We start from the raw sequence: 23,581 nt of genomic DNA, 5'->3' as shown, positions 1-23,581 counted from the left end.
GCACTCACTCATTGATAAGTAAGTGCCTTCTGTGAATACCAAAATGAGTAAGTTACTCAAAATGAGTAAGTTACTCATTTTGGTATTCACAGAAGGCACTTACTCATCAATTAGTAAATGCCTTCTGTGAATACCAAAATGAGTAAGTTACTCAAAATGAGTAAGTTACTCAAAATAAGTAAGTAAGTGCCTTCTGCTAATACCAAAATGGTAGTAAGTTTAGGATGTTTTCTTAAGTTAGTTCGTGAATCGGGCCCCCAGACTTTGAATATATAGAACTCAGAAACTCAAGTATCTGGTCTGGTACTATTGCTTAGGACTAAGAGTGTGAGTGGAGGCATGTGTGTGTGAGGGTGACTGGTTAGCATAAAAAGTATAATTTAGTTATCTTCACAACTGTAACTTTTTGTTGTTGATAATATGCAGAACTTGACCACACTTCCTTTCTTTCTTTGATCTCTGGGCGAACCTGTAATACCTTGGAGGAGATGGAAAAAGTTGTTTTTATTATTATACCAGGGTGTGTGGTACCTCTCTGGGTGTAGAGAGAAAAATGTCCTTACTAATGCATTGCGTAGGTCTGGAGGAGCAGAAGGTATTTGAGCATTTGCCTGAGTTATCCTTGGTTGATGCTAAAGGACTCAATGAGTTTGAGGTTTGCCTTAAAACACTTGATTTACATTACTTGCCAAAGATAAGAACCATTTTGGAGCGTTATCATTTCAGAAGAAGAATGCAGCACATGGGGGAGTCAGTGGAAGCCTATATAACAGCATTGCGTAAATTAGCTTCCACATGCAACTTTGGTGAGGCGACCAATGAAAGATTGTGTGACCAATTCATGCTGGGATGCATGATAAACAAAGTTATGGAGGCTTTGCGGCTGAACGATAATCTCACAATAAATGAAGTGCTAACAAATGCAAAAAATCATTCATGTGTTGAAATTATTCGCAACCAGGGGTCTGGTGATGAAAAATGGAACACAGTGCAACTGGTGAAATCTAAAGGTATTCCAGCTGCGGCTAGCAAGTAAGAAGAAAAAGTGCCAAAACAATCCCAGATGAGGTGTTTAAGGTGTGAAAGTGTAGGACACACAGCAAATTTTAAGCAGTGTCCTGGATACAAGGTCATATGCAAAACGTGGTAGAAAAGGTCACTTCACATCCTGTTGCAGATCTGCTAAAAGTATGAAAAAAAGTGAGAGAGGTACTATATGACTTATATCCTTATTGTGAAGAAAGTGTTTTACAAATAAAGAATGGGGAAAGTGAAGGGAAATTTGAGGTGGTGCATATTAATGGCTCTTTTTGAGAATGTTATTTGACTCTGGGGCGAAAATAACATTAATACCCAGGTAGCCTTTTGAAGAGAATTCGAAAGGGTCGGCATGTTTAGTAAAACCTGATATTAAGCCCTAAGGTTATGGAGGACATCCCATCAAGCTAATGGGTTACTTTTGGGCCAGTATTAAACTGCATGACAGGATGGTTCCAGTCAAAATAAATGTATTTCTAAGAGAGATTCCCTCATTAGCTAGTTTAATCAAAGAGACTTATTTGTGTTCCTGGATCTGAACGAAACACCTTCCGTGATATTCAAAGATGGTTGGGTTACTAAGAAAAGTACTGTGGTAGCAAAAATTGATGGGTGAGAGAGGAAACTGATTATGAAAAAATTATGTTTTTCAAAAAGAGTTGGGATATCTGAAGAATTATGTCCATCCCCATACTGCAGTCCTTGCAGAATGCTGCAGCCCGAGTACTACTTAATATTCTTATCACTCCATTTCCGCTACCATCAGACAGCTTTACTGGCTCCCAATCCAACAGCATGTAGAATTTAAAGCTCTCTGTCTGGTGCATAAGGCGCTGTATGATGGGGGAGCCATGGATAAACAGAAACTATTTTCCTGGTAAGCCCCGCGGCGGAATCTTAGATCAGCCAACACAGGGCTAGTACAGGTTCCCAAGATTCAAAAAACCAGATGGGGAGGCAAAAGCCTATCTCATCGAGCAGCTAAATTGTGGAACAAGCTGCCGACTACTATTAGGCTATAGTCCAATAGGCTTTTCTTTAGGAAACTGGTTAAGACCAGGCTTTTCCCCCTGCAATAAACTTCGGTCCAGCTTGGGCAACTGCAACATGTCACTCATAGCGCCAAGATGCCTCAGCAATCTTGCGCTTTATAAATATGTCACTCACTCTTCACACATGACTCAAGTCGGGTCTGATTTCTTAGATGGCAAAAATAAAGAAGGAGTGTACCTTTAACGGTTAAGGATGCGGTGAAAAGAGAATTGGATAAGTTGAAGGAATCTGGAGTGATTCAAGAGGTGGAGGCAACCTAATTAGTATCGCCGGTAGTAATAGCTTGGCAGGTGAATGGGAAGGCTAGACTTTGTGTGGACTTGAAGGAGTCTAATAATCCTGTGACAGCAGGTCACTATCCACTACCAAATATCCCAGAAATGCTATGTTGTCTGAGTGGTGCCAAATACTTTACTTCATTAGATCTAACCTCAGCATATCACTAGATATCATTACATCTACAGTCACAAGAGCTAACCACATTCGTCACACCTTTTGGTACTTCTAAATATGTACAAATGTCTTTTGGCTTGATTGCTGGGGAATGAGGAATTGAGAGTGGAGAGAGAATTGTGGATAGAGTGAGAAAAGGAGATTTTGAGGAAGAGAAATGAACATTTTGACAAGTGGATGGTTGTGAAGAGTATGAGAGTAAATATTGGGGATTGGGTAAAAATAAAAAATCTAGAAAAGAAATATTGATAAACACATTTTTTTCAAAACATAGGAGTCATAAAGTTGTTTGAAACTGCAATTAAAACAGACGATCATGGCATTTGGAATTTGTTTAGAGTTGCACTATGGAGAAGTGTTCTGCACAAGATGGACTAGTCACAAATTGTAGACAAGAACATGGTGAATCTGTCATAGAGAGCAGGCAAAGGTCTGAGGAATCCTACACTGGGAGATCTGTTGATGGTGAGAAAACGCAGACTATCAGAAGGAAACGTTCGCGTGTGAACAGGAGACCAGTACATCTTGAAGATTTTGTGTAGACTTGTATCTCCTTGTGCAATGCATTTTATCATTAGACATAATTTAAAAACTTATTTTTAAAGGAATTTAACATGTTTTGTTTAGGATTGCGAGCTCAGGTAAGTGGTATATTGCACTAGCTGTTATGTGTTATGCTGTACTTTGTTCCTGAATGATTATGGGTTGAGTACTGATGCTGGAGTAGCTCTGATCTCTTATGGGTGAGGTTTCATGTACTGGAACTTGATATTGTGAATAAAAGAAAGAAACTTATTCAGCCTTGTGGAAATTCTAGCCTTTTCACACACACCTTTCCAGTAGCGGCCCGTGGTGGGCGTGCTACCGGGCGCTGACATGGGGCAGGGGAGGGGCAGGGTCGGGGGGAGTAGTAAACTGCGAAATACGGCCACACAGAGGCAAGCACACAAACAAATAAATAAAAATGCGATGCTGCACGCGCAACGAAATTCGTTTTATTTATTTGTTTGTGTACTTACCTCTGTGCAGCCGTATTCTGCAGTTTTCTACCCCCCACCCTGCCCCGCCTCACGTCAGCGACCGGCAGCATTCCCACCATGGGCTGCTACTGCACCTTTCCCGGTTCTTTGTCCCATTCAGTGCTAAATTTGCAAAGGACTAAGAGCTGGGGCACAAAGTTTTGCTCAGAAACTTTCGGCCAGCGCTATTGAATGTCAGTGTGTCGAATACCAAAGCTGAGTTGTCTTGATTCCACTTCATGCCTCTTTAATCCACCAGTAGGCACTCCCTGTCCCTTTATCAAACTCTTGCATGCTCTTTTTTAGTCATGTTTTCTCCCTTTGTCATGGTTTTTCCATCCTTTTCTTTTGTTCCCCCTTTAGTGTTTTTATTTCTCATGCTCTAAGTCAAATTTGATAATGAAAAATGTGTGTTGGTGCCCCAAAATGATTGCCAGGTGCCCCACCTGCAACCACAAGATAAAACTGAGCACTAGTAATATTAATAAAAGTAGGACGAACATCTTCTATGAGTCTTAGCTCTGTGGCAAAAATATAAACAAGGAACATATACATGACCCATATGCTGCTAGTTTTGGGATGAATTTAATAGGGTTAATGTTGGTGGGTGATGTACATGGCTAGAGGCACATGTGTACTAGGGGACTAGTGTTGGGGTGTGTTTCAGTGGGCCTATGCTGTGATGTGTGCTATAAGGCTGGTGTAAACATGGGTGTCCTGGAGCTATTGTTAAGAAGTCTGCTATGGGGATTCTGTGAATGGAAATATTATTATGTGTTTGAATATTGGCAGTAGAGCTAATGCTGGGATATAAACAATGGGGCTAGAGTTTGGCAGTTTGTTGTGGGTCTAGTGTGGAAGTGCGCCCGCTAACGTTTTTGTTAAGGTGTGTGTTCTGGGAGTGTCTGTAGGGATGTGTGCCTGGGACTAATGTGTGGATTTGTGCTAGGTAGATAATTTTTGATGCTGACTTTAGATATGGTTTTGAGATGTGGGGTTTGTGGTAAGTTTTAGAATGTGTATTATGCGACTAGTGTTGGGCGAGAAAAACACTTCAATTTAATGAGGTGAAGCTGAGGGAAGATGGATATAATATAGAATGGTTGGAAGATTGTGACACGGTGGGTTTTAAGATAACGGAGCAAATTAGAAGTGCAGAAAGAGGGTGTTCTAGAGTTTTTGACCATATGCTGAAAAATATTCTTGGCGTGTGTGTTCTTTGTCAGTCTTTTGGGTTTCTTACCTGGCAAGGCAAAGTGCTTTTAATGCAAAGGAAGAGGTGCTCAAACTGTGATTGGTGGGATGCAAGTTATTGGCTACTGATGAGGAAATTGCCGGGGTTTGAATTTGTTTTTAAGGTTGGAATGAGATATTTGAGCTTGTTCTGGTGTGAAAATATTTACAAATGTCACGTGTTGTATTCGGCAAGTGTTGGGAATGAGCTGAAGGGCTAGAGATTTGATGAGTGGCTAATGTTGGGATTTTTGGGCTGAGCCCATCATGTTGGAAGAGATCGGGTAGCAATCTTAGCAATGGCGTTCGGTAAGACTTCTAGCCCAGAAGGGCACCCTTCGGAATTTTATACTAAGTATAAAGATGTCCTCACTCCTTGCCCGCTGAATGTCTACAAGAAAGCTGTTCACAATAGCTCTTTCCACAAGGAGATCGATCAGGCCACTATTCTGGTCATACCAAAGACACGGCCGATGTCAACCTCATGTGCCAATTATCAAACAATCACTCAAATTAATGGGGAGATAAACATTTTTGCAACCATATTGGCCACCTGGTTGCGACGGGTTTAGTGGTCTCTGATTCCTCCAGACCAATGTGCCTTTATGCCCGGCAGGAGTACTAGACACTGCTTGCAGTACCTGCATGTGGCCTTAGCCCAGGGTCACCTACTCACATCTCCATCAGCTTTGCTCCTAATAGATTGTGAGATGGCATGTGACATGGTGGACTGGGGCTTTTTAGCTCGAATGCTGGAACCGGCTGGGCTTGGTCTCCACTTTTGCAGTCTGGTGGTGTTCTTTCTTCTAATCCAACAGCCCGGGTACAGGTAAATGGTGTGGTATCTGACGAGTTTCCCATCCGATGGCGGACTAGACAGTGGTGCCCCCTCCTCCCCCCCACTTTTCGCACTAGCTATAGAATTCCTAGCGAGACTCATACAAGGTGATGCCAAAGATTCAGGAGTTTTGGACCATATGCTGAAAAAGACTCTTGGGGTGTGTGTTCTATGTCAGTCTTTTGGGTTTCTTGCCTGGCAAGGGAAAAGCTCCAAGTACCGTGGGCGCCAACAGATGCACTGAGTTTTGAATCAAGGTTTTCTCAAGAGATGTTCTTTGTAGATGATGAAGCAGATTTTAAAATGGATTCTGGCAGGGGGAGGAAGTCCCTGAAGAGCTTTTAGTGCAAGGGAGAGGAGCTCAAACTGTGATTGTTGGGATGCAAGTTCTGGGCTACTGTTGAGGAAAGTGCCAATGGTCCAGGGTCGGAATTTGTTTTTAAGGTTGGGATGAGATATTTGAGTTTGTTCCGGTGTGAATATATTTGCAAATGTCACGTGTTGTATTGGGCAAGTGTTGGGAATGAGCTGAAGGGCTAGAGGTTTGATGTGAGGGTAATGTTGGGATTTGTTGGATGAGTCCATCATGTTGGAAGAGATCGTGGAAGCAATGGAGTTTGGTAAGACTCCTGGCCCAGATGGACACCCTTTGGAATTCTATACTAAGTATAAAGATGTCCTCGCTCCTCGCCCACTGAATCTCTACAAGGAAGCTGTGTACAAAGGCTCCTTCCACAAGGAGAGCAATCAGGCCACTATTGTGGTCATACCAAATACCAAGCTGATGTCCACCTGTCATGTGCTGATTATCGGACAATCTCTCGAATTAATGGGGAGGTAAACATTTTTCCAACCATATTGGCCACCTGGTTGCGACGGGTTTAGTGGTCTCTGATTCATCTAGACCAATGTGGGTTTGTGCCCGGCAGGAGTACTAGACACTGCTTATGGTACATGCAGATGGACTTATCCCACGGTCACCTACTTACAGCGCCATTAGCCTTGCACCTAATAGATTTTGTGAAGATATTTGACACGTTGGACTGGGGCTCGAGTGCTGAAAGCAGCTGGGCTTGGTCCCCACTTTCGCAGTCTGGTGGTGTTCTTTAATTTAATCCATCAGCCCGGGTAGAGGTGAATGGAGTGGTCTCTGATGAGTTTCCCATTCGATGGGGGACTAGACAGTTATGCCCTCTACCCCCCTCCTGCTTTTCACACTAGCTATAGAACTCCTAGCAAGACTCATACAATGTGATGCCCAGATTCGGGAGTGGGAGAGGGACACGGGTCATGACGACCACATTGCCCTCTGCACCGATGATGTGGTGCTGTACCTTTCACACCCAGCGGACAGTGGCCCTAAATGCCTTTGTCTCTTACAGTTTTTTAAAGAGGCTTCTGGCTTGGTGGTTAACCCTGTCAAGTTGATTTTAGTGCTGTTGGTGCCCACACTGGGTTGCTTTGATTGGCAAACTATCATCCCAATACGTCGCCTCAGTTTTCACTTCCTGGGCATACACGTGGCTCTCATTCCTGAATTGACCTGGTCTCTAAATATTACCCCTCTTACCCACAAGATCACAGTTGATCTTAAGAAGTGGCAGGCATTGCCAATGAATGTGATGGGGAGGATCGCCCTGTACAAAATTATGGTTTTACCAATATTTTTATACCTTCTCCAAACATTTCGTCAATGTGGTTCAGACAGATGGACTGATTAACATCTCCTTTCATTGGCATAACACCAGGGCCCACTTGGCCTTTTCTACCTACCAGCACGATCCCTATGAAGGGGTCATGGAATGGTTAACTTATATTTATACTTCCTGGCTATGCATCTCTTGGTCTTTAGACGGGCTTATACAGGGTTGGTCAGATTCGACATACACACGAGATCTCAGCACGCTGGGGTTCCCATTCATGTTGACATTACTCTATGGGACTACCATTCCAAATCTGATACTGGAGTCGACCCGCCTGGTATTTATTAGTGGGAGGGCAACACAGAAACACACAGGGTCGTGGAAGAAAGTCACTCAACATAACCTGTTATGGCATGGCACATGGTTGGGGTCTGCTTGTCGGGACACCATAGGTATCACACTGCTGGGCGAGGTTTGGGCAGCCCTCATATGGTCTCCTTCCAGGATCTCCAGCAGAACTATATACCCTCTCTACTGGAAAATGTCATGACATTTCTACAGCTGTGCCATGCAATATATGCCCACATTCCCTTGGACATGACCATCCCAGAGTTCAGTACCCTGGAAGCCAAGGAACTGATGGGGGCCCTAGGCAGGGGGGTCTCCCAGATTTATCGTACCTTGATCCTTAATGCCCTGGATCGTTAGACAACCTCAGAGACCGGCGGGAGGAATGGATAGGACCCTTAGGAAATGATCACTGGTGCAATGCGCTGATGGCCCCTAGAGTAATCATGGTTTCAGCCTTGCTTCAGTTGGTGCAAACCTATTACTATTACCTACACTGAGCCTACCTTACTCCTGTCAGGCTGTTTCGTGCTGGCCTAATCACCGACCCCTTCTGCTATCACTGTTCTTATATGCCCACAGATTTCTTTCACATGGTGTGGTCCTGCCCTATCATGGCCTGTTACTGGGAGGCAGTGGTGGCTGAACTGTCAGCAGTATTGGGTCTGGTGCTGGGACTCTCCGCTTTGCTGCTCCTCTTGGGGGTGGATGATGATTTGGGGGGCTCGAGGGCAGACAGAGCTTTCTTTGGATCTGCTGCTGTAGCAGCTAAAAGAGATATTGCCGCCCAGTGGAAGGCTCCCAGGACACCATCGCTAACATTATGGAGGTGCGGGGTGGACTGGTGCGCGCAATAAGAAAAACCCATGTATGAGGCCAGGGGATGTCCAGCTAAACATGCAAAAGTCTGGGGTAAATGGCTTCGGACTTCAGGTATGGACGCTGGAGTAAAATGAGAACACAACAGTTAAATGTCTCTTATTGTTTTATATGTTGGATTGAATAAGCTGATGAGCTTGCTGCTAAATGTAGTTGTCATAGGATGGTGTGTTTTATGGACTGATTATGTGACTTGTTGTTCCCTTCAAAAAACAAAAAAACTGTGTTTATCAAAAAAAGTGTGGTTATTGTGCTATCAGAATAAAGTTTGACCATCTTTTAAGGGGCTATGGGTCAGATGCACTTTGCATTTCCTAAATAGCGATGCTTTAGGAATTGCTATTTAGGAAATGCAAAATGGAATGTGCAAAATTTGCGATTTCCTAATAGTGATTTCTACAAAGTAGGAATAGCTATTAGGAAATCGCAACTAGGAAGTGCTATTGCATTCCCACCGATGGGCCAAATAGATAATGGTTTGCATTTTCTAAATTGCAATTGCCAATTAGGAAATTGCAATTTAGGCAATTAAAACCTCTGGGCTTAAGGCCCCCCTGGAGGCACCCCTTAATTTGTAGTGCACATTTGCCCTATGGACATATGTGCACTTCATCTCACATTAAAAATGCATTTTTAAGTGCAATTTTTCAATTCTGCACATGTTTACTATCGACTTTGACTTGATGTAATAGCATTTCCTAAATGCCCAATTTGCATTTAGAAACTGCTTTATGCATGTGCCTTAGGAATCACAAATAGGTCATCAATATTTGAGTTTCCTAAATCGCAGTTGCAATTTGTGATTTCCACCGGACAGAAATCGCAATTTGCGACTGGTTTTTGGCCTTTGTACATGTGAAAAAGGCTGTTTCGCATTTCTTAACGGGCTGAAACTGCAAAATGTCCATTGAGTCTGGTTTTGAGATGTGTACTACAGACTGGCATTACGTTCAATGCGGAGGGTCTACTAATGTGTTTTGTTGTGTGCACTGCTGTTAGGCGGTTTTCTGTGGGACTCCAGTTGTGATTTACATTAAGGACACGTTTTAAACTAGTGTTTGGATACTCTCTACAGGCCTGTTTTGTGATCTGTAGTATGAGCTTATATTGAGACATATGCGTACGTGTGTACTGAGTGTAATGAGTGTAATAGTTCATAGACATCTTAGATAGTAGTGATTTTTCCATTCTTAAGTGCACAGCCACTCAACCATCAAAAATATTTTCGCGCATTCAGAGCTAGAAAATAGAGAGTGGGGCTTGAAACTAGTCTTTAAATTCTTAGAAATCTATAAACATCTCAAGACCTTGTGGGTGGGAAGTTTCTTTTCCCAGCTCTCACAGGCTATCATTGCCTTCCAGATGGGGCGGGTAATATGCGAACACAGCAGAGGGCGAGCGTTTGGCTCACACATTTCCTGTGGTTGATCCCCATTTCCTCCCAGTACTTTATCCAGACATTTAGCGGATAGTAAGTGAGATGCCTGGATAAAGTACCAGAGGGGAAATAGGGATCAACTCCTGGAATATTGCTGATTCCTCTGTAATTGCCCATTGCTCGGGAAACCTCAGAGATCAAATCATGATGCGGTGGTATTTCTTCCCCTCCTCCCCTGAGCTGCAGAGGCCTGCAGACGGGTGACTGCAGGGGAGAAGGATGATGGGATGCAGTCGGGTCTACTTCTGTAGCCGCGCAGACTTTCAGCAAAGTTCAGAAGAACTGCCTGACCAGCGGGCTACAACAGCATGTGCGTCTACAGCAGGATTTTCTGCATATTGCAGCACGTGTATCTATCGCAGATTGTGTATCTATCGCAGCATGTGTGTCTATTGCAGCATATGTGCATAGTGCTGCATGTGTGGCAAACGCAGCATGTGTAGCTATCGCGGCATGTGTGTTTACCACAGCATGTGTAGCTATAGCAGCATGTGTGCCGATCACAGCATGCATATCGCTCGCAGCACGTGTATCTATCGCAACATGCGTATCTAACGCTCGCAGCATGTGTATCTATCACTCACAGCATGTGTATCTATCGCTCGCAGCATGTGTATCTATCGCTCGCAGCATGTGTATCTATTGCAGCATGTGTAACTTTCGCTCACAGCATGTGTATCTATTGCAGCATGTGTATCTATCGCTTGCATAATGTGTATCTATTGCAGCATGTGTATCTATCGCTTGCATCATGTGTATCTATTGCAGCATGTGTATCTATCGCTGTAGCTATCGTGGCATGTGTGGTTATCGCAGCATGTGTATCTATAGCAGCAAGTGTGCCGATCACAGCATGCATATCGCTCGCAGCATGTGTATCTATCGCAGAATGCATATCTATAACTCGCAGCATGCGTATCTAACGCTCGCAGCATGTGTATCTATCGCTCGCAGCATGTGTATCTATCGCTCGCAGCATGTATATCTATTGCAGCATGCGTATCTAACGCTCGCAGCATGTGTATCTATCACTCGCAGCATGTGTATCTATCGCTCGCAGCATGTATATCTATTGCAGCATGTGTATCTATCGCTCGCAGCATGTGTATCTATTGTAGCATGTGTATCTATCGCTCACAACATGTGTATCTGTCACTCGCGGCATGTGTATCTATTGCAGCATGTGTATCTATCGCTCGCAGCATGTGTATCTATTCAGCATCTGTATCTATCGCTCGCACCATGTGTATCTATTGCAGCATGTGTATCTATCGCTCGCAGCATGTGTATCTATCACTCGCATCATGTGTATCTTTTGCAGCATGTGTATCTATTGCTCGCAGCATGTCTATCGCTTGCAGCATGTCTATCGCTCGCAGCATGTGCATCTATCGCTCGCAGCATGTGTATGTATTGCAGCTTGTGTGTCTATTGCAGCATATGTGGATAGTGCTGCATGGGTGGCAAACGCAGCATGTGTAGCTATCATGGCATGCGTGGTTATCGCAGCATGTGTATCTATAGCAGCATGTGTGCCGATTACAGCATGCATATCACTCGCAGCATGTGTATCTATCGCAGCATGCATATCTATTGCTCGCTGCATGCGTATCTAAAGCTCGCAGCATGTGTATCAATCGCTCGCAGCATGTATATCTATTGCAGCATGTGTATCTATCACTCGCAGCATGTGTATCTATCGCTCGCAGCATGTATATCTATTGCAGCATGTGTATCTATCACTCGCAGCATGTGTATCTATCGCTCGCAGCATGTATATCTATTGCAGCATGTGTATCTATCGCTCGCAGCATGTGTATCTATCACTCGCGGCATGTGTATCTATCGCAGCATGTGTATCTATTGCTCACAGCATGTGTATCTATTGCAGCATCTATATCTATCGCTCGCACCATGTGTATCTATTGCAGCATGTGTATCTATCGCTCGCAGCATGTGTATCTATTGCAGCATGTGTATCTATTTCTCGCAGCATGTCTATCGCTCGCAGCATGCCTATCGCTCGCAGCATGTGCATCTATCGCTCGCAGCATGTGTATCTATCACAGCATGTGTATCTATCGCTCACAGCATATCTATCACTCGCAGCATATGTATCTATTGCAGCATGCATATCTATCACTCGCAGCATGCATATCTATCACTCGCAGGATGAGTATCTATCGCAGAATGTGTTTCTATCGCTCATAGCATGTCTATCACTCGCAGCATGTGTATCTATTGCAGCACGTGTATCTATCACTCACAGCATGCACATCTATCGCTCGCAGGATGTTTATCTATCGCTCGCAGCTTGTGTAACTATCATAGCATACGTGGCTATCACAGGATGGGTGCCTATCACAGCATGTGTATCTATCACAGCGCGTGTATCTATCACAGTACATGTTTCTATTGCAGCACGTGTTTTTATCGCAGCACGATCACAGCACTTGTTTCTATCGCAGCTGCCTGTGAGCCTATCACAGCTTGTGCGTCTGCAACTCGTGGGCCTATCGCATCATGTGTGGCTAATGCAGCATGTGTATCTATCTCAGCATGCGTATTGCTTGCAGCATGTGTATCTATCACAGCATACGTGGCTATCACAGCATGTGCGTCTGCAACTCGTGGGCCTATCGCATCATGTGTGGCTAACGCAGCATGCGTATCTATTGCAGCATGCGTATTTATCGCTCGCAGCATGTGTATCTATCGCTCGCAGCACATGTATCTATCGCTGCATAAGTATCTATCACTTACAGCATGTCTATCACTCGCAGCATGTGCATCTATTGCAGCACGCATATCTATCACTCGCAGCATGCTTATCTATCGCTCGCAGGATGTGTATCTATCGCTCGCAGCATGTGTAACTATCACAGCATACGTGGCTATCACAGGATGGGTGCCTATCACAGCATGTGTATCTATCACAGCACGTGTATCTATCACAGTGCGTTTATCTATCACAGCACGTGTTTCTATTGCAGCACGTGTTTCTATCGCAGCACGTGTTTCTATCGCAGCACAATCGCAGCACTTGTTTCTATCGCAGCTGCCTGTGAGCCTATCACAGCTTGTGCGACTGCAACTCGTGGGCCTATCGCATCATGTGTGGCTAATGGAGCATGTGTATCTATCACAGCATGCGTATCTATCGCAGCATGTGTATCTATTGCTCGCAACATGTGTACATATCACAACATACGTGGCTATCACAGCATGTGTGCCTATCACAGCATGTGTATCTATTGCTCGCAACATGTGTATCTATCACAGCATACGTGGCTATCACAGCATGTGTGCCTATCACAGCATGTGTATCTATCACAGTACATATTTCAATTGCAGCACGTGTTTTTCACTCGCAGCCTGTGAGTCTATCGCAGCTAGTGTGTCGGCAACTCATGCGCCTATCGCCGCATGCGAGCAGCACAGCGGCTCTGCCGCTTTGTGTGTCTATTGCAGCGTTACGGAAAGACTTGTGCAGAAGTGTTTTTTCATTACTCATAAATAACAGCAGAGAAGATAAAAGTGAAATAAAGGTTCTGAAGAAAGGGAGGTCACTCAAGGGCAGCGCGATGGTACTGGAGGGTTCAGTACTTACTCTCCGAAGAGTGCATGCTAAGTAATGCATCGCCCCTTGCAGGGATGAAAGCTCAAGGAACAGACCTGGAGAATAGTCACACCAGTCTTCATTTTCAGCGACCACATCAAAAAGCATGCAGAGCTGTGCGTTAACCCAATGAGCTGAAAACTACCCCACCTATTCTTTTCTATCAGTGGTCACACAGACGAACATCGCTCAGGGACCCACACATGAGAAGCCCAGATAAAACGAGGCGGGTTTGTGATAAAGGTCAATATAGTGTTTGTGAGATGCACATCAGAAGGTGAGACTGCAAGTGTTCAAACGCACCGTGTGTTCATATATGGACCACAGAACACAACAGCGAGGCTAATGGTATTGTCACTTGATCCAGGTTGTTGAGATCTGCTTCTTGTCACCAATTGTTTGTCTGTCTTGTTGCGAGTCTGGCTGTGAAGCAATTTTTCAAGCAGTTTTCGCGCAGACATGTTTTGCCAAGTCCTTCATGAAAAACAGACTCAAGTCTTTTCTCTAAAATGACTAATTATATTATTAAATTAAAAACCTTCAAGTTACTTCTGGTACCTTTACTATTTACTGTCCTTAAGAAGTTACATTTATGTAATAGCTATTTTTAAGTTTTAGTGTTTGATCTTAGCTTGTATTCCCTAGGACAGGAAAATCAAAGAGGTCCTGAAAATTCAACAATTGCTCTTTTATCAGCATCAAAAGGATGAGAAGATCGATTGAACTGACTAATTGAGCTAGGACGTGAAGGTGCATGTACAATACATCCCTGTAACTAGTACATGTAACACCCTGAGGCGTCTTTGCAGAAGGAGCAATTAATTTTTTTGACAATTGCTAAAACACAGTAGTTTAAACTGTCATAACTGCTATGACACAAGTAGTGTCAGATTTCTCATTCTATTATTAACCAATCAATCATGTCTGTGCATAAACGTATGAAAAGTGCTAAATGTCTAAATATCACTTAAGGAAAGATGAGTTTCATAGCATGATGTTGCTCCACCAAAATGGCAAAGGTAGCGGAAGTGACATCAAGCACACTTTGACCCCAGATAACCTCTTCGCTGGCTAGGGAACAGCAAGGAGTGGAAACACCAGAAAATAAAGAGGGTTCTTACAGTTATGTTTACTTCCTGTTCCAACCAAAGCCCTCATGACGTTGAAGATAAGGGGTAGAAAGGGCAGTGCCACGGCTAACAAAGGGGGAGCTAGAGGTAGCAGTTGCTACCCCTGGCTGCTGCCCCAGACATGCATGATTAGCTGCTCTTCAATACTACAGGGGGGGGGGGGGGGGGCGAGGAGACCGCTCAATGCTCTCAGGGTGGAGGCGGTCTGCCAAAAAGAGAGGAAAGACCTAACAGCGTCAAGCAACTGAGTGGACAAAGGTCAGAGAGCGCCCCTCTGCAGTAGGATTGAGGTGCTCTGGAGGACACCAGGGAGGCAATGGCATCCAGTTTCTTAGGGGAGCTCCCCCTTGAGAGGAGATTCCTCTGCAGCAGGGTTGAGGTGCTCTGCATCTGCATCCCAATAGAAGGGATCAAGGCAGCGAATGGTAGAGGTACATTGGCTGAGCGGTAAGGTGAAACTATTCACTCTCCTCCTGTACCCTAATGCATGACTGAGGAACATTTGTGGAGATATGGTGGTGGAGCATTCCTCAGATTCAAGGGCCTCAAATCACAACAGTTTAGATAAACTCCTCGCCCCTCACCCACCAGAGCCTCTGTTCATGCTCTGTTTTGGGATTACTGACCTGCCCGGTTCTCGCAGTGCCAGGGTCGATGGAGGAATCCACTGGGGGAGATCTCAGCCGTATGCCAGTATCCCTGCAATGAAAAAGAAGACAATCAGTTCTCAGTACTTCACGAGAGAGACAGAGAGAGAGACAGAGTGAGAAAGAGAGAAAATCCAAGCGAAAGCGAGAGAGAGAGAGAGAAAATCCAAGCGAGAGAGTGAGAGAGAGAAAATTCAAGCGAAAGCGAGAGAGAGAGAGAGAGAGAGAGAGAGTGTGTGTAGGTGTGTGCATGTGAAAAGACCACTAGCAGCTATACAGCAGAAGAAGCCTAGCAGCACCACATCTTCAGAGGCCCCGCCATACTGATGAAAGCAGCTGATGTCGAATAAGCAGAATCGTTTCAAAGTTACAGGAATCCCCACCTTAAAACGTAGCCTGGTGATGCCATTTGAGTGACAATCCAAGATGCATCGATTCCGATGACAAACAACGACAGCTTGGCATTTCTGGTCTGCCATATCTTTCTACTCTAATACTATAATACCGTTGACGCCATATATTCATGAACTATATCTTTTTTCATTTATTCTCACTCTGCCATGACACCTCTGTTTTTGTCTCGTCCATTTGTGAATTATGTTAATTGTTTTAGCTCTGCCACTGCTGCTCCTACTAGGGGCGCTGTGTTTAGCAATATCGTATGATTGGGGAGAGGAGGGGCACTTTTGCCCAGTGGTAGCAAGAGAATCCGAGGAGGCGGTCATAGGCTGTGGGGGGCGTCAAAAGTGATTGTTGCATTGGGCGCCACCAGTGCTAAAGCTGGCCCTGCATACAGGCCTCTGGCCTACTGAGGCCACCCATATACAGAGGGTTCAAAATACTGTGGTACATGCAGCCAGGGGCAACCTCTTTAAATAAAAAGATTGAATCTCATATGTCCACCCGCACCTTGTGTGGTTAAAACTATTTCTAACTATTTAAATGCTAGATCTAAGCTAACATCCAGGAGCGCCAGGACCTTTTCGGTGGTAGGCCCAAATTTATGGAATACTCATTCCTTCCCTATCAGATTATTATCTACCTTTGAAAACTTTGGAGCAGCTTTAAAAAGCGAGCGGTTTTAAGACTCCCAGCAAGACCGACCCAATATTCATTTTTAAGGTCTTTTGCGCCTAAGAAATGTAAATATTTATTCATTTATTAATTCACGAACCACACAACGCTGGGCTACGTTGACCTCCTCCATTAGCTGTCAACAGGCCCCATGCCATGAGGGTGCACTGGCTATGCACTCAACAATGCAGGGCAGGTTGGAAGTGGTGGCGTCACTTGTCTCAGTATTTTATATTTCAACAGCATTCTGCATGCACGGAGGGGTACAGTCACAGGTGATACAATTAGTTAACTTCTGGTATTTATGTGACTGTGGCTGCCAATAGTTTGTTGTGCCCTTGTTGATGTGTTGGGCAGAGAGTTCCGCTGGCTGTTGGGATGCAAGGTTGCTTTCAAGCAGCATGTGGGTACAGTTCAATGTAAGTAAACGCTGCAGGCATCTGTCCTTGCTGTTTCCGGGGTCTTGGATCTTAGAAAGAAACATATCTAATGCTTGGGGCTAAAAACCTAAAAGACACACAATTGATGGACGGAATGCAGAACAAATCAAAACATTCCCCCCCAGTCAAGAGATCTGGGTTAAATCCATCATTCTTTTGCTCACCATGCCACCTCAGTACAGACCTGGCCATATGCAAATCAGTCTTCACCCTGTGCCTCATGGGAACAGTCCAGCCCGAACTGCCAAGCCAGGTCCTCCCTGGACCGGAAACAAGCTTCCTAGGACCGGTTTCGGGGTTTCACCCCTCTTCAGCCAGGATAGCTTGATTCCAGTGGCACAGTGAGCCCGGGACCCATGTCTGGGCATACCCGGCGCACTTAGGGCGAGAAAGCAAAAGACACACAATTGATGGACGGAATGCAGAACAAATCAAAACCTGGCAGAAGGTTAGCCTCGCGACATGGGGGATATTAACAATTATAGATTTATATCAATCAAGAAAATCAATTTTGGGTGCACAAAAGAACTGCAGCGAATAAGAAGTATGAACTTTGGCCAACATTGACAGCCGTGTGGTGGTCTGGTACTCTCAGAAATCTAAGGCCTAAAAGCAAGGACCGAACAAGGCATCCCTCGCCTACATGGAGCTCGACTTTGACATGTCTCCTGACAAATAACACACACGACGTTCTGAACATGCCCACCACCTCCACCCTGGTTTGCGGTGGAGCTGGCACTGCAGATAATTATAGGTATTTATTCGACGAGGGACTGAATGGAAGCCAATTAGGGAACAGGGTGAAGTCAGAGTGAGTAGACGTCCCGTCTATGGTGCCCTTAGATTTGAAAAAGAGTGAATATTTTACATAGCGCTAACTCACCAGTGACTCAAAGCGCTGGTTACGAGGATCAGTGCCCGACCCAACGGGATGCCTTTCATCCTCCTCGTAAGGGTTGAATGACTTGCACAGTAAGGTGAGGATTGGGATTTCTGTGAGTAGCTATCCGCGGTACATGTAAGTCGAGCACCCAAAAAGTGCCGAAGGACTGTGAAAGATTAGATCATGTGTCAGGCCAATGTCCGAAAGCCAAGCAGGGCTGTGACAGTCACAAGTCATGCAACACTCTGAAAGGTCAGAAGGGCTGGACAGCGCCAGGCATAGGCTAGTCGAACCTCTGAAAGCTCTGTAGGGTTACGTGAAACACTGGAAGTTCAGTAGGGCTCGAGCAATCTCGAGAAGGTACGAAGAGCTGGGGCTGAATCAGTTGCATGGGCCGGTAAATGGGTGCTGAGGAAGATCAAAGTGATGGAAGGATGGAAATAACCATCAGCTGAAAATACAGCAATCTGTCCTATCCCATGTAGCAGGGATATTCCATTAGTCGGCCCTCCTCCTCCCCCATAAGAAGTGGCGTAGCAAGGTCAGTTGGTACACGGTGCGGAACATTTCTTGTCACCCCCGGCTTGACAAAATGGCAAAAATATGAATTTAAGGCACATATTTTTGCCATTTTGTCACCCCGCCCCCCAGTGATGACACTTGTCACCCCCCCAAGCTTGACAAAATGGCAAAAATATGTGTTTAAAACACATATTTTCGCCATTTTGTCACCCCCCCTCATTGATGACACTGGGGGCGGCCTGCACCCACCGCTCCCCCCTTCCTATGCCACTGGCCATAAGTACACAAAGTCATGGTGGCCGTATTTATTTATGCATTTTTATATAGTGCTGACTTTACCCAGAGGTGTCAGAGCGCTTTACAATAGAGCGGAGAATGTTACATGAGAAATTCAGAGTAACAAGGTAGTAGCTGACTATAATTATAGCTACTAAAGATACTTATGGTGAGAGTTACATATTTACAAATTACATATTTATTACAGCTTACATATTAAGAAAAGTTAAAGCGATTTATGTCACACAAATATATATTACATATTTACAGAGTTATTGCGAAAAGGTCATTATAATTTTGGAGAGTGTCTTGGAACAGTCAGGAAGGAAAAGAAGGCTAGGGCCAAGTATACAATGTTAAAAAAAACACAATTCTATCAGGACAACATATACTTAATCAAAATAACATTGTGCGTGTATTTTATCAAAAATCATTTTATTTTTCCGATATTTTCTTATTATTAAGTATCAAAACATTGTCATTTCATTTAAACCATCAATGCATCAAACTGATTATATCATATGTAACACAATCATATTATTTGAAAAAATCCTATAGCACAATAAAATTGTATATACGGTGCAACACTTTATCACATATATTAGAAACAGGGTCAACAGAATTGTGGTTTTTTGAACATTGTTTACTTGACCCTAGCTTTCCTTTCCTCCCTTTTGTTGTTTTCCCTAAAGCTAGCAAGTTGCATCTTCATTTGTAGGGGTCCCTACTTTTTCCAAACTATTGTTACAGTCAGGGTCATACCATTAAATGTGCGGGCATATGCCTGCTTGGGAGCTTGGCGAGGAGTGATTATTGAGAAACATGTCTTTCGAAGTGAAGAGTTTTAAGGTCCGTTTTGAAGATCCGGAAAGAGGTGGTGCTGAGAAGGTTTGGAAGTAGCGAGTTCCAAATTCTAGTCAAATTACCTGAGAAAGATTGTGCATAAGCTTATCTCTTTTGAAAGATTTTCAGTATTTGTGAAGGTCCAGAGCCTCCTGATTTCTTGAGTTTGTTTGCTAGGTAGCGAGAGGTGGAAGTGTGAATGGCTTTATGGGTGATACAAGCAGTAGTTAGTACAAGACTTCGCACCACTTTGTCGCCAAGTTACAGGACTGAGCAAAGGTGTTGTAGGGGGGAAGTTAGTGCATTTATGTGTCGATCTGACACCTATATGTCATATTTACCAAGCAATGAAACCAATCCCTTTGAAAATGACATGCTACAGCAATCTTTGTGCACGCGGTGCCTGCCACATGGTGCAGGGAAAACCCCCAAAGTGCAAAAACCTACTGCCCCTGCACAAAGGGAGCCCACAACGGGCCCCCAAAGGCCATCCCTGCCAGGCTTTCCATGGCGGGTGAACCAATATGGAAAGGCTGGTGGGGAGCCTGCATCGTAATCTGTCTGGTGGTACTTGCTAGGCACCGCCGGCATGCAGTACATGCTGAGGGCCTCCGCAACACTGTTGGGCTCAAGGAGCCCGTCGGATACGTGGCGGTCAGACTTTCCGACCGCCATCTTCCCCAACCACCATTGTAATGTGGCGGGTGGGAAACATATATCCGATGGCGGGGAGACTGCCACTGACAGCCTGTCGGTGGCGGTCTCCCCGCCATCATAATCAGGCCCATAATCCTTAAACTTGACAGAAGCAAATCTCACCCGTTCATTGTGGGATCTCAAATTTGCACTCCCAATATCCTGAGAATCACCTCTAGTTTATGTCACAACACCACAAGAACCCCTGTTAAAAGAAACCACCCCTTCAGATGGAGCAATCACACCACTACACTCTGTTTCATTAAAAGACAATGGCACATCACGCCAATCTGACCCATTCCATCACAGCCAATTGAACATCCCTATTTGTCATAATACAAATTTGCTCCTCTTTAAGCTTTACAATAGAGCTCCTATTCCACCGCCCTTTGTCCTGCAACAAAAGTACGGTTTTAGATACCTTCACAACTTTAACCATTTGACCACGGCTGGAATTTCCCCGCCGAGCGGGAAAATTTCACGCGTGCGCAAATCGGACGGCTCCCAGCTGTCCGACGCACACACCCACCGTGACGTCGGACGGGTGGGGGCCATCCGACGCAGGCAAGGGTTTAATAGGCTTGGTAAATTTAGACTCTCCCATAACCACTTTAAACGTTTTTTTGATTAAAACCCAATCACTGACCTTAATAAAATAGCAATGTCTTTGACACTTCTAGTGCGATCAAAATATTCTTTATAAGCTTTTGGTTCCCCCCTTTTCTGCAAACCTTGTTCAGGTCTAAACATTCATTCAAACGACCAGTGCTTTCATCCAATCAAGATGGCGTGGTATAGTAACTCCATAACTTTTCTTTCAAATACTTAGAAACATCCCAATTGTTAGAAATTGCAGTCTGAATACCATCCTTTTAAAAACTATTAGCCCTCTCACCAAACCATTTGAAGCAGGACAATATAAAGGCCTCTTAACGTTCTGTAAAACATGTTTACTGTAAAACTGCAATATCTCAGATGAGATAAAATGAGTTCCATTACCCGTTACTATTGATTTAGGTGCACCTTCAATACAAATGATATTTTCCAGAAAACGTTTGACATTGTATGTGTCCGCTGCTCTCAAAAACGCATAATACAACCACTTCAAAAATAATCAACTGCCACAATCAAGTCACTCTTCAACAAATTATAAGGACCAGCAAAATCTAAGCCTATTTTCTTCCGATGCCCTTCAGGCCAAAGAATTGGAGTCGAAGATGGAACACTAACCTTCCACTGTTTATCAGAACACAAACCTGCCTTATACTTCTCAACAAATACTTTCACTTGGAATCCATACCAGACCAACAGTAATGCTTTTTTATTCTGCGCACTATCGCCAAAATGCTCAGAAGTCCCTTATGTGCCAAAGAGATAATCTTATGATGTAACCCAGCAGGCCGTACATAACAATCCTGTCTTCAAACGATGTAATTCACTAACAATATTTCCGAAGACAACTGTGAATAACTTCTCAAATCTGCTGACAACACCATGTCCCTTGGCCAACCTTTCACAATACAATCCTTAACTTTGCATAGAGTCACATCATGCTTACAACACGCACTCGCTTTCATCCATGTGAAATTCGTAAATGGCATCAACAATGGTCATAATACAGTCATTTTCATCCTCATGGCTCAGACTTATTTCCAGATCATCTTCAATAGGTAACCTAGAAATAAAATCTGTCCTTACATTCTTACCTCCAGCCACATATGTAATAGCCACATATGCAATTTCAAAATGAAACCCTTGCAGACATGATAACAATGTTATAAGGATTGATGATGCTTTGTTGGAACAACTGTTACTTAATATATAAATCAAAGGCTTATGATCAGTAAAAATATAAAACCGTGTACCTGACATGTACATTTTACATTTCTCAGACACCCATGAACAAGCCAGGACTTCGCATTTGATTATACAATAGTTACATTCTGCTTTAGTCAATATTCTAGATGCAAATGCTGTAGTATTTTCCTTTCCATCAACCCGAACTAACTAAAAACAGCATCCAGACCATAAGAACTTGCATCACTCGTAATAGTTCTCTTATAACCATGTATGAAAGGTTTTATGACTGGCGCATTAATGATATCAGTCTTTAAACAAACCATCAAAAAGCTCTTGAGCTTCTTTCGTCCAATTACATGTAAAAAAAGCGTCAGGAGACCTCTCAAAGGTTAAATCACAAATGAATGTATACCCATGGATACATCTAGAATAGTACTCACTTAGACCTAAGAAAGATCTTAAATTATCCATATCCTTTCGAATAGGTGCCTCAGTAGTTGCTTTCACCAATGACATTTTCTGGTTTTAATGCCCTCCCAAGTAATACTATGACCGAGATAATCCACTTGTGTCAAAAACTTACATTTCTCCTTGTTTATTGTCATGCCAAACGTCAAAATGGTACTTAAGACTTCTTCCAGCCTATTGTTATGTAAGTCAATGTTATCTGCATAAACCAAAATGTTATCTTGGAAAACATCTATACCCAATTTTGTTGCCAAACAGAGTATCCATTACCCACTGGAAAACAAATGCAGTGGATGCCAAGCCAAAAGGCATCAGCAAATATTTATAAGCACCGAAAGGTGCAGCAAAAGTTGTCAAACTCTGTGGCTCATCCGTGAATGAAATTTGATGATATGCAGATCGTAAATCTATGGTAGAAAATTATCTACAATCACCTAAATTCGCCAACATATCATGAATGTGTGGAAGGGGATGACAATCCACCACAATATTTCTGTTAAGGCCTCTGAAATTTGCACATAACCTAATCTCACCAGATTCTTTCCTGGGAATTACAGCTGCAGAAAACCATTCAGAAGACTCTACTGGTATAATTTTTTGTTCACACATTTTGTCCAACAAAGACTTCAACTCCTGCCTAACAGAGATGGGAGCTGCTCTAACTGTTTGCTCACTGGTTTACCATCACGCTTTAGAACTATTTTATGCTCAAAATCTTTGACAAGACCTATAGTATCAATAAAAACCTTGGCATGCTTGTCTAATAACATGCCAATGCCTGGGCTATACTCACAATTTTCTAAAATTAAAGTTGGTATGTCACCCAAAACAACTGGCTCACAAGCATTAGGTTTGAGCAAAATGCCAAGTTTGCCTTGATCCTGCCACCCCATGATGTCCCTTCCTCTCTCTGCAACATATATCTTTGTATAAATTGCCCCACCTTTAAACACCAGTACATCTGGAAAGTATCCCTTCACGATAATGTCATATTTTCCCAAATGCTTTAGGATTGACATCTGTGGGCTTTAACTCTTTCTTTAACTAATATTTGGTGTAAGTTACATATGAAAGTATAGTGATAGGTGAACCAGAATCTGCCATAATATTAGTGGTAACATTTCCTGTATCAACTTCAGAATGAGGACCTTTAAACATTTTCGTATATGTGTGAACCACACAGTCAACACATTGCTAAACCGCTCACACAAATCGTTTGCAATAGACTCAATTTAATTCAC

General features: G+C 43.6%; 1 protein-coding gene across 1 annotated transcript in view; it reads right to left on the bottom strand.

Moving 5' to 3' along the window:
• Nucleotides 1-23,581, bottom strand: part of KCP (kielin cysteine rich BMP regulator) — a 496,613-nt gene that overhangs the window by 385,166 nt on the left and 87,866 nt on the right. Inside the window, exon 3 of the mRNA XM_085653703.1 lies at nucleotides 15,318-15,390. Within this exon, the coding sequence (XP_085509829.1) occupies nucleotides 15,318-15,390 (73 nt within the window). The remainder of the gene's footprint in view (nucleotides 1-15,317; nucleotides 15,391-23,581) is intronic.

The sequence above is a fragment of the Triturus cristatus genome, chromosome 4_1 (assembly GCF_964204655.1).
Source record: "Triturus cristatus chromosome 4_1, aTriCri1.1, whole genome shotgun sequence".
Taxonomy (NCBI): Eukaryota; Metazoa; Chordata; class Amphibia; order Caudata; family Salamandridae; genus Triturus; species Triturus cristatus.
This window is presented reverse-complemented; position numbering and strand designations above follow the sequence as displayed.